This window comes from Stegodyphus dumicola, chromosome 9 (genome assembly GCF_044657685.1).
Source record: "Stegodyphus dumicola isolate Sdum_Otavi_A_Nest chromosome 9, ASM4465768v1".
Lineage (NCBI taxonomy): Eukaryota > Metazoa > Arthropoda > Arachnida > Araneae > Eresidae > Stegodyphus > Stegodyphus dumicola.
Window position 1 is genome coordinate 126,537,337 of NC_140776.1, and position 12,046 is coordinate 126,549,382.

The 12,046-nt window shown below is 37.1% G+C and overlaps 1 protein-coding gene across 1 annotated transcript in view; it reads right to left on the minus strand.

Moving 5' to 3' along the window:
• Positions 1-2,027: 2,027 nt before the first annotated feature.
• The window catches only part of LOC118199881 (mitochondrial-processing peptidase subunit alpha), a 56,324-nt gene continuing 46,305 nt past the window's right edge, over positions 2,028-12,046 (minus strand). Inside the window, exons 11-13 of the mRNA XM_085824073.1 lie at positions 11,085-11,147; positions 2,467-2,611; positions 2,028-2,355 (exon numbers count right to left, since the gene is read on the minus strand). Of these exons, the coding sequence (XP_085680199.1) occupies positions 2,186-2,355; positions 2,467-2,611; positions 11,085-11,147 (378 nt within the window). The 3' untranslated portion in view covers positions 2,028-2,185. The remainder of the gene's footprint in view (positions 2,356-2,466; positions 2,612-11,084; positions 11,148-12,046) is intronic.

Consider the following 12,046-nt stretch of genomic DNA (forward strand, 5'->3'; position numbering starts at 1 on the left):
TGAACAAACATAGGTGAATGCAATTGGTCAATTGTTGGTCATAAATTCTGAGAATAAGTGGTGATACTTACAACTATGATTCAAATCCTTTTCAATTTTGATCAAAAACATCCCTATGGTTGAATCTAGAGGGAGAAAAAATTAGGTTGTAACCACCAATGAAATGTAGGTTATCACTTGAAATTTCCACAAAAACATAGTTATTCTAAACTTCCCAATTATTTCTGTTTTTATATACTCAAGTATATGCTAAACTAGTTCTTTAAAGATAGATAATCCAGCTGGTGGTCTACAAGCCAAAAAACTTAGCCCACTTTGCATTGTCTGTAATAATTAAACATATCCAGAAATCACAGTGAAGCGGAATAGAAACTAGTATTGAAATTTCTCAATAAAAATCATAACATGTTATAATTACATTACATTAGCATCGTATGCCCTAAGACAATGCCTCTGATCTGTGGATATGTACATACATCATGATTCTTATGAATAGTGGGTTTGTAATTATATGTGCGCATAATATATATGAGGGTTGAAACTTTAATAGTGGCAACTATTTATTTACAAGGAATACACAAGTGATTCATGTCACCATGTTTTACAGTCCTTCAATATAATCGCCAGCATTGTGTACAACCTGTTTCCAACAATGTGGAAGTCGCAGAATACCTGTAGCAGCGCCTGTTTTGTTGATAGTTTGAATGGACCGGTCTACTGCCGCAAGAATCTCAGGAACAGTTTGGACGCGAGTGCCACGAAGTGGTTCCTTCATCTTAGGAATTAAGTCATAGTCACAAGGGCTTAGATCTGGGGAGTATGGTGGATGGTAAAGCACTTCCCAGCCCCATCGCTTGAACAAATCAGTCACAGCTTGCGCTGCATGCGGCCGAGCATTGTCATGCAAAATGAGAGGAGCGTTCTGCAGAAAGTGTCGCCGTTTTTTTCTCAAAGCTGGTCGGAGATTGTGCTCCAAAAATGAGCAGTAAAACTGCGCAGTGACGGTCTGCTGTGGGGGAATGGTATGCGTTAGGATGACACCATCACAGTCGTACACGAGAATCACCATAACTTTCACATTGCTGGGGTTCTGACGAAATTTCAAACGTCGTGGTGACCCGTGATGACGCCATTCATTTGATTGACGTTTCAGTTCTGGCTGGTACGATCGGGCCCAAGTCTCATCCAGCATAATGATACGGTGTAAAAAAGCATCTCCTTCGCGCTCATAGCGCTCCAGGTGGGTTTGGGCAGCATCGTATCGTAGCCATTTCTGCATTTCCATCAATTGATGTGGAACCCATCGTGAAGCAATTTTTCTTATGGACAGGCGTTCCTTCAGAATGTGCAGCACAGTCGTATGGGCTAATGTACGGCCAGCTGACGAATCGTTTGGCACCGATCACTGTCCATTAGTGCGGCAACAGCTTGCACGTCTGCATCGCTGACACTCGGGACGACCTGGCCGCAGCATGTCTGCCACGTTTGGGCGTCCTTCCTTGAATGCTTTCACCCATCTTGCTACGGTTCTGTAAGACAATGCAGATTCCCCACAAGCCTCTTGAAGGCCTTGATGACACTGTCGTGCTGTACGACATCTTGCACATTCAATTTTTATCCAACATCGTTGTTCTTGTTTTGAAAACATCCTGACAACACTTACTTTAGACCGCGAGCTAATACAAGGATCCGTTCTTCGCGTCACGTAGGCAGGATGAGTCTTTTTGCTGAGAGGTAAGGTAGGTATGTAGTTGACGTGTGGTATACGCGATACAGCTATGCATATGTCTAAGCATGTGTTAAATTCTTATCTGTTTGTATTAAAATACAACACTGCCTTCAGAAACAATAGTAGCCATTTACAATGATAGGTGCTATGTACGCATGGTAAAAGAATTCATTAGAAATGAACCTTATGAGAACATAAACTTTCTCAAATTGCTAGATTTTTTAATTATTTCTAAATATTTTTTATACTTTATTTTTTAAAATTACAGCAATGTATAAAAGAATTAGTCAAAAAAATGTTAAATCACATAATTAGTTTTTAATTTATTGCCATCAATTAATTACATATCACTTCTGTTTAAATTTTAGAGAATGAGTGGAAAAATACAGAATATAAATACGAGTTTTTCTTTGAAGCTTGAGCTTTTAAAATACACTATACAAAGAAATGAGAAATCTATGAAAACAATGAAAATCGCTGGGCTCGCAATTTTTCTTTGCTCACGAGACTCGCATCAATTTCTTTCAATCTAGGCAAATACTTCAAATCTCCAAGAGCAGCCACAGAAGCTTTGTTTTTCAACATACGAGTAGCAATGTTATGAATATCATCAGAAGTTACTTTAGCTGAAATTAAAATAATCTAGTTATAAAATAAAAAATAATAAAAAAAAAAGCTTAGCTGAAATTGCAGTAAAATTTTCTGCATTAAAAACTGCTAAAATTATAGACACCAACCTATCTCCTCAATGAAGAATTCAGGCTCCTTTCTGGTTCCAGTAGCCAGCACTTGACGACCAATATCTTCAAATACGACTGGCCTTGATTCTAAATTCATTAAAAGAACTGATTGAAGTTGAGTCTTGGCACGTTCTAATTCAGACTGGAAAGGAAAAAAAAAAAAAAAAAAAAAGAAGCATCTAGCGAAAATTTCAAGGAATATGCATAATTCTGTCAGATTCAAAACTAAATTTTTAGCAATCATAGTAGTATTCAGTAGTAAGTATAACACTGTTTCAGGCTATGCATTTATAGCTGTCTCTTTGAATAATAACTTGAGCAGGGAGAAATTGATAATTTATTAGATAAAGATACACAGCACAAGAGTTGCAAACAGTTCAAGAACACAGAAATTAAGCAATTACTCATTAATGCAGGAGAAACATTATAATTTCATGAATCATTCGTAAACTCTAAAATGCCATTTAGCTACCTTTTAAAATTGATTAACAACTGACGTGCCCTAGCTTTTGGAGCTGAATTTATATACACACTGGCCAATAACTTACTGGTCCAACTTTTCCACAGATAACTGTTCTGATTCATTTAGGCATTAAGTCTACATGCTTCTGAAGAAAATACCATACATTGGCTATGCAGCTTTTTAGATCTTGTAAATTAGATGGAAGAGGAGAGTGCTGTTGGATACGTCTTTCCACCATATCCCACACATTTTCTAGGGAATCTGGACTATGTGGTGGCCAGAGAAGGAAGACAGACTGATGTTCAACAAACCAATTTTGAACACTTCTGCCACAATGTACAGTTGCATTTTTGCCCATGCAGTATGCATCACCATCAGGGTTAAAATGCAACTTTGCACAGTGCACTTGATCTGCCAGCATATATAGGTAACTTATGGCTGTTTGCTTACCCTGGAGGAACACCAGAGCCTCACTTCCATGCAAGCAGAACATACCCCATATCATAATAATCCCACCAGACCCTTGCACTGTGCGAGTAAGGCAAGGTGGATTCAAGGGGTTCTCGTCAAATTCAGCGTCTTACAAGGTGTAGCACGATTCATCCGACCCATTACTCATTTCCAATCATCAGATGTCCAGCGTCTTCTTTCCTGAAACCACTGCAATCAAATTCTTACATGTCAGACAGAAATGAGTGGTTTTCTCACAGGGACCTGACTATGCATTCCTATCCTCTGCACATGGTTTGAGCTGAAATCTCTTCATTGATGATCTGTGTCAGTCGAAGCACAATAGAGTCCCTGTTTTGCCGTACATATGTCGGAGACGTCGCTTTCTTGGGAAACTGTGCTTGAATCGCAGTTAGATCTTCTACAGATTTCAGCCTTTGAAATCCTTTGACATAGCTGCTTTTGAGAATTAAGTGAGATTTGCTGTCTTCAAAATTGAGGCCCCTGATAAACGAGCACCAACATTAAGCCCCTTTTCAAATGGTGAAAGATCTGTCGTTTTTCCCATTCTACTTCATTCGCTGTGAAAAGCATTCTCACACTAGCATTTTAACCACGTGAAACCCATGCCATAAAGAAATTTGCATACTTCATTCTAACACGCATTCAAATGAAAATCTCAAAGGTTCCTAATTCATTGGTTAATGTGTGTATGATATGGCATGGGTTTTTGGAAACTTGGAGAAAAATTAATCACAAAGTTTCACAAATATTTTTCCTAAATCTGTCAACAAACTGCCACATGATATCAGCTTGGTGACTAAACTGGACTTGCTAGGAACAAATTTTCCCAACTTTCACATTCTATTTAGACTAATTTTATAATTTAAACACTGCTAGACTCCTACAATTCTGTACAAGAAATAAGCATTTATATACAGGATGTCTATAATTAATAATTTTATTTCAAAGCTGCTTACAAGTGAAACCAGTGATCAGAAAATTGAAATGTTATGGTGGACTTAATGAAGGGATGAGAATTTCTTTCAGTGAAAAATAAAATTAGTTACAAATAGTGTCACCAAAGCACGTTTTACTTTGAAAACCTGTAGTAAAAATGCAAATCTTTGTCATCATCATGCAGCAACTATTATAAAACCTAGAAACATTCATAGAGACTTTGTTTTCAACGTGCATGTTGGTCGCAGTTAGACGATAAGTTTCCAAGATCGTGCTTTGTTAGTAAAATTGTTCTACCAAACAGCAATTCCGCAGCAGTTGCTCTACGGAAATTTTGGTTTTGCAGGGGATTCTAAGAGTCCAATGAATGTTAAAAACTTCAGAAAATGATAATGAAATTTGAACAACTGAGATAGTTTTCTGTTCATACTGGAAGTGGAAGAAACCTTGTTTCTGAGATAAGTATAGGAGGTTGTGCTTCAGGTTGTGGAGGATACAGCTTCAAACTTTCAGGCTAGAGACAGTGTTTGGTGTATAACAGAGGCACTGGATAGACCACGCTTAACTGTCCATAAGATCTTGTGGAATATCCTCCGATATTACCTTTACAAACTTTCATTAGTGTAGGGGTTGCTTCGACATGATTTTGATGCTTAACTCTGGTTCTCAATTCAGTTTCTTGTTCACTTTGAGGTTGATTAGAATGGCCCTGGAATATCCTCTGGGCAGATGAAGTGCATTTTCATTTGGATGATGCAACGAATACCTCACAACTGCCGAATTTGGAGATCAAGTACAAGCGACGGGGGACATTTAAAAAATTCATAAATTTTTGAAAATTCAAAATTTATGAAAAATGTAGAGTAAAATGTAGAGGTAAAAAATTGATACACATGCTTGAAATAACATGGGGTTTTATTGGGGGAAAAAAGGGGGGCTAACATATTGGCGCTGGGCAGCAAATGTCTGTGAGCCGCATGAGAACTGTAAACGAAATGAGCTGTAATGAGAGACAATCAGTCTCTTCATGATTACTAGTGATCTGGACTGATGGAGTGGTGCCCAGAAGCAAATATGTCTAAGCATTGTTTTTATAACTTTCTTTACTTGCATAAGCGTTGTTAGCTCTGCCCCATACTTTGTATAAAGCCAGGCTGGGGCTGTGGGGATTATGCCTACTTGGACGAGGTTCAGAATCTAGGCTACTAGAGCCACGAAAGGCACCTCGAGAGAGGAGGATCCAGGTCTTGTGCTTTGTCCCTCCATGACTTTTTCACTTTTCTATCCTTGCCTCCGGGTGTTGGCCACTGTGTGATGTGGATTTCTCTCATCAATCGTGATCATACTTTTTTTCCTTTGAGAAAATGTGCGGTTCTGCTATTCAAACTGCCAGTGTGAAGGTGCGAGGTGCACTGATATGTTACAGAATTGCATCATCCATAGTTTGGCTGATTGGAAGGTATGACTTCTATGCAGGATGACGCTCCACTCCATATTGCTACATGTGAAAGATCTGTTGCACACATCATTTGGTGAAAATTGTGCGCTGAGCCACCACTTCTGTCATGCCTGGCCTCTCAAGTCCCCAGTTCTCAATCTGTGTGATTACTGGTTGTGGGGTACCTGAAATTGCAAGTCACCGCAATCATCCTACCTCATTAGGGATGCTAAAAAACAACATATGACGGCACTTTCTCACTATATGCTGTACAGTGCTGTTCACAACACTGTCCTTAGACTACAGGTATTGTTGATGAATGATGGCAGATATGCTGAAAATTTGTTACAAAGAACAGTCTTTGCTAAAAATCAATTGTTATATTAATTATTGCTTTTGTTATGCGAAGCATCATCTGCTGGCTGTTTTATGCACTTTTCTTTTTTCTTTCAATAAAATCTCATGACATTTGAAGCGTGTAAGTCAGTTTCTACCTCTCTATCTACATAATTCAGTGAATTATTGAATTTTCAAATGTTAACGGACCTTTTGGGTCATCCTGTAAATTTGAGGTTAAGTCAAGCATAGACGACAAAGACAAAATGCTTACAACAGTGATTTTCAGAGGTCATCGGCTAAGTTATTTTACAAATAATAACTATACATATTTTTAACAAATAATAACAATGTATATTTTATTTTGAATTATTATTATGTTAACAAATTGTGCCAATTTACCCTAACTGCTAAGGGTGCTGAAAATGACAGGCTGGGCCTGAAAATGTCTAGTGACTTAACACCTTTCCAAAAGAGCTATACTTCAGTAACCCACAATAATACAGGGTGGTGCAGGGAAACGGGAAATTTTGAACGTTACAGTTGGCAGCACTGCAGAACCGGCAGTTGTTCGAAACTTTGCACAATTGTTGTGACCGCATTGCCATTTAGTAATCATGGATCATTGGACTGGTGCAGAATGTGCAGTAGCTGTGAGAGCGTTTTATAAAAATGGTGATAGTGCGACTGCCGCGCAGAGAATATTTCGATAGCATTACCAGCTTGGACATCATAAACGTGTCCCATCTGCGCATACGATTACGACGTGGGTGAAGAAACAGGATCTACCTTGAAAAAGAAACCTCCAGGTGGCATTCCAAGGGTACCCCAGAGAACATTGAAGCTGTTAGAGCTGCAATCGAGAGAATTCCTCGCCGCTCCGTTCGACAGCATGCATCTTCAGCAGGACGGAGCCATGTCACACACTGCTCGACAATCGATGGCAGCAGTTCGTCAATTGTTTGGAAGACTCATTATTTCACGTAACGGTGACATTGAATGGCCTCCAAGATCCCCTGATCTTAGTGAGTGCAACTTCTTCCTGTGGAGACATCTTAAAGGCATGGTGTACTGTACACCTCCTGCAACAATCCATGAACTGAAGGAGAACACTGAAAAAGAAATCAGTGCCATTCCCCAAGATTTGCTACACCACGCATTCCAGAGTTTTCATAACAGGCTGTTAGAGTGTGAATGCCGAATGGGAGCACATCTTTCCGATGTCATCTTTAAAAAGTAAAGAGACACTTTTGGACATTCTGATTGTAAAATCATAAATGGCAGGCTGAATATATGCACTTTCGTTAATAAATTACTAGTTTTATGGATTTATTTGTGGAAATGACGTTATTTTAAAATTTCCCATTTCCCTGCGCCACCCTGACTTCAATACCTCATAACACACATTTATATACTTCAATAACCCACATAGTGAAACTGACTAGATGCACTCATTCCAGTATAATGAAAGCATGACAAGAAAACAGGATGAAGGCTATCAGGAGGCATAACTGTAATGGTGTATGGAAGGTTATAACAAAGGAGAGTCAAATAAAAGCATTTAAAAGCTGAATGCAGCAACATAATTTGTAAGTTGTGGATAATATACTACTTTTGATGCAATGCTAGTTTTAACGATACTAATGAAGATAAAATACTGCTAGTACAGTGCTTTGAATTTTGTTGTGTATGAAGAAACAACTTCAGACAAACCACCTGGCTGATGAACCAAATCCTGTCTCACTTACAAAATTCTCTTAATGAATTTGAGAGTCTCAGTATTGAAGTACCAATCAAAAGAAGATGATTAGCTTATCCAATGAATCCCATTTTGTTGCATCACATGAAGAGAGTTGCATGTACGTGTCATTTCACACAGAAAACACAGCAGACTGGAATTTAGGAAGAAAAACCTATGGAGTAAATATACTGCTTCGTTCAACTATTTTTCAGAAACATAGTTTCACGAACTTTACAATTTGTACACATTTCATCTACTATACTAAATAACTATAACAAAACACATCTTTGTCTATAAATATACGCTTACTTGCTCTATTAATATATCCTATGAAAATTTTGATTTCAAGTGTGCAGCTGTTCATAATTTATTTATCCCCATCTCTAAATTCATATTAATTATTTTATTTATTTGTCAAATGCCAGCTACGTTGGCCATTAGGCCATTAAACCCCTTCCTTGCAAATAGCGCTGAAGTCTACAAGAAAAATGTGTCAGTGCTTCAAACGTTCTGCCGTCATTGCCCACCCACTATTACATAAAACACACAATGGCAAATCAGCTAGTCCAATGTGAAGTAAATGGTTCTGTAGACAGTCATGTCCTGTCAATAGTCTAAAAGATGCAACCACAACTGTTCGCGGGTAGTCAGGAGCTAAAGCTAGGTTTGATGAGAGAACACTCCAAGGGTTGCCCTCACTAGCCCGAGTGGCAAAATCTCTAAAAGTCTTTTGATGTGTTAGCGATGTCAGAAGTTTAATAGAATGGAGGATTGCACTCGTTTTTGACTTTTGGAGAACCGTAGCCCCCTTTTCGCAAGAATATCTGCCATCTCATTCCCATAAATACCCATTGAAAAGATATCTTGTGGGAAAGTTCTTTTATGACTTCCTGACACTGTTGAACGCATGTGTTCTTACACTTTTGGTAAGAGGAGATGGCCTGCATTGCTGAAGTCGAATCAGACAGTATAACAGCCCTCCTGACCAAGCTCTGTTTCAATGATAATTGTTGGAGAGCTACATGAATGGCTTTCAGTACTTTATCAAAGTGAGTGGAGTAAGCCCCTACAGGTATGTAGAAACTGAAAAGCTTGCTAAAAACTTCAACTTCTTGAATCCTATCGGTCAAAGAGCCATCCGTATATACATGTATCCATTCCTCAGCCGAAAAACATTGCTCAATTGTTTCCAAAGCTATAGTTCTTATTTGCTCTGGACTCATTTCCTTCTTATCAACTTTTATTTCCAGGTCCAACCACACATCACGGAAGCTATAATCGAACGAATTTAGCAACAACAGCAGTGCAGGTTTCAGTGTTCTTAAATGATTGTATTGTTCCACACTGCAGAAAGCCACTTTGTGTCTTCAGATTTCGTTGTTTATTATAATCATAATTCCTCCAATGAGGGCTACTCGGTAGATGAATAAGTCTCTGGAAAAGGATGAGAGCATTTTTCCGAATCAGGTTTGTCATTGGTTGGTTTGCCAATACCAACTGCATTGCCAGAATGGGAGTCGTTTTAACAGCCCCGGTTATAATGTGCAGTGCCTAATTTTGGAAGACCTCCAGACGTCGTATCACATCTTGCGTAGCCGAGATCAATATCTCACAGCAATAATGTAGTATTGGTCGAATATACATTTTATACGTCGAGTTGAAAGTTTCTCTACCACAACCCATTTAACACCAGCTAAGCGCTTAAGGATAGGTAATATATGCTCCAACTTAGCAACTACATGCTCTGCATACTTTCTCCAGGTTAGGCGCTTGTTACAAATACAGCAAAGATAGGTGGCACGATTTGTCTGCCACAAAACTGACTTCTCATACATTAGTCTAGGAGTAAAGTGTTGTCTGTTGTGTGAGAAAAACTGACAAGTAGTCTTCCCCTGATTAACTCTCATATTATTAGCAGAACACCACTCCTCAAGTCTCTGGAGCGCAGAGTTTAAGATTCAGTTTAAACCATCTTGATCTTTTTTTTTGAGCTATGGCCCATACAACAAGATCATCGGCAAAAAGGGCAGTGTTCACGATTCAATCTGATTCTAAGATGTCTGGTAGGTCGTTAATAAAAATGTTAAAGAGAGTAGGGCTAATAACTGTGCCCTGAGGCAAACCAGTTTCAACTTGTTTACATTTTGAAGTGCTGGTGCCATAACAAGTAGCACAAAAACATTGGGTCAAGAAATGTTTTAACCAAAGGAATATTTTTCCGCTAACACCGAATGTCTGAAGTTTATTAACAACAGCCTTTAACCTCCAAATGTTATCATAAGCTGCTTGGAAATTCTACTTAAACAGTCAGTACCAAATTTCATTCATCAAGTGCATCTTTAATTGACTGGCTTAAAAATACAACTTGTTGACTTGTAGAATGGTAATTTCTAAATCCCGCTTGTTTGGAAGATATTAAACCATTGGCTTCCAAGTACCACTTAAGACGGGAAACAATCATTCTCTCCATTATCTTTGATAACACACTAGTTAAAGCAATTTGTCTATAGCTGTCCAAATCCTGCTGTGGTTTGTTCTTTTTAAGAAGTGGGATCAAGATGGCCTTTTTCCAGGCAGCAGGAACAGTCAAGTTCCAACTCTTATTATAGAGCTTCAGGAGGACATTCAGGGTGCTTTTGCCAAAATTCTTTAAAAATTCGATATGGATATCGTCTGGGCCTGGACTTTTTTTACATTTCATTTGTCCAATAGTCCCTGCAATTCAGAAATAGTAAAATCTCTATTAAAAACTGAAGGTCCACGATAGCTAGAAGAAAATTTCTTGATAATTGTTTTTCTAAAAATCTTTTGGCTTTTCTTTAGATTGTTTTTTAAATGCTGTCTTTTGCAATAAAATAAGTTAAAAGCATTAAATTCAAATTAATAATTTTGAAATTTTCACCAGCATAAAAATACCCAGTATGCTCAAATAAATAAACCAAGAACAGTGGAAGTATTGTTTCAGAATTGCTAGAAATAATAAAATAATTATGAACGTACCACAATTATGTTAATACCTAATCATTTAATAGTTTAACAAATGGCATTACTGGGTGTGGTAATTTTTTGGTCAAAAGTTAAATTTTATTCAATACCTGAACTAACTTTTTTTTTCTTTTCTTTTCTGTTTGTAAAATAAAGATGCTACATTAGTAGAGTAATAAATAAGAACACCAACTGTAATGATAATAAGTAAGAAAAGTATATAAAAGCACTTTTATACTTACATGAGATATTTGTCCAATCATATTTTTAAATTCACTCACTATAACATCAACTAAATCCTTAAGCTGTACGGGGGAAAAAAAAAAAAGTATATTTAAACACATATGTATCTGAAATTAAACACTAATTCATAATTTACAATGCGGCATTTTAAAATTTTTTGAAAAAGCAAAGCACAGCATAAATGAATAATTAATCTCTCTTTCTGTATATATATTACATTTGATTTAACATAAATCTACACACGAATATCTAAATACTATGCATTAACACAATTAAAAATATCAATGAGCATAAAAATTGTCAAAACTTTATGACCTAATTATGATTTCCCAACTCCAAAAAGAAATGGGAGCTTGTGTCTTGACAGCACACATTATAAAAGTTATCACACATATATTCATCAAAAACAAACATTTGCTTAAATATAAATTGAAAATAATAAAAGACAAAAATTCCAGTCAGTCAAAGTACCTTATATGCTATGAGAAGAATTTTATCTAGCACCATTTTCACTCTTTTCTTAACAGCACTTAACTACTGTGGTGCTATTACACTACATTTTTCAGTGATCACAGAGCTAAAGGTTAAAAAATAATGCTGGTTTCATTTTGCATGACAAATAACGCTGACAGTTAAATCTAGTTTCAAAACGAATACTCATTTACAGCCATTTTATATTTTATATAAGATAAAAAAATATGTATATCAATATTATAATTTCAAAAGTCTCTTAATTGCTCATTTTTAATTTGGGTACTTCTTCTCTAGTAATAATTTTCTTGAAACTGAGTCATATCTGAAAACTAATTCTGCATCATGTCTTCTTACAGTTCTGCATTGCCTATAAGTTTTAGCCAATCAGATTAATGAAACATTTTACTGTAAATACCACTGCAATCCAACTACCCTCTTTCTCTGCCTACACTTCCTAGCTAAAGGATGACTTCTGCTTAACTGCTTC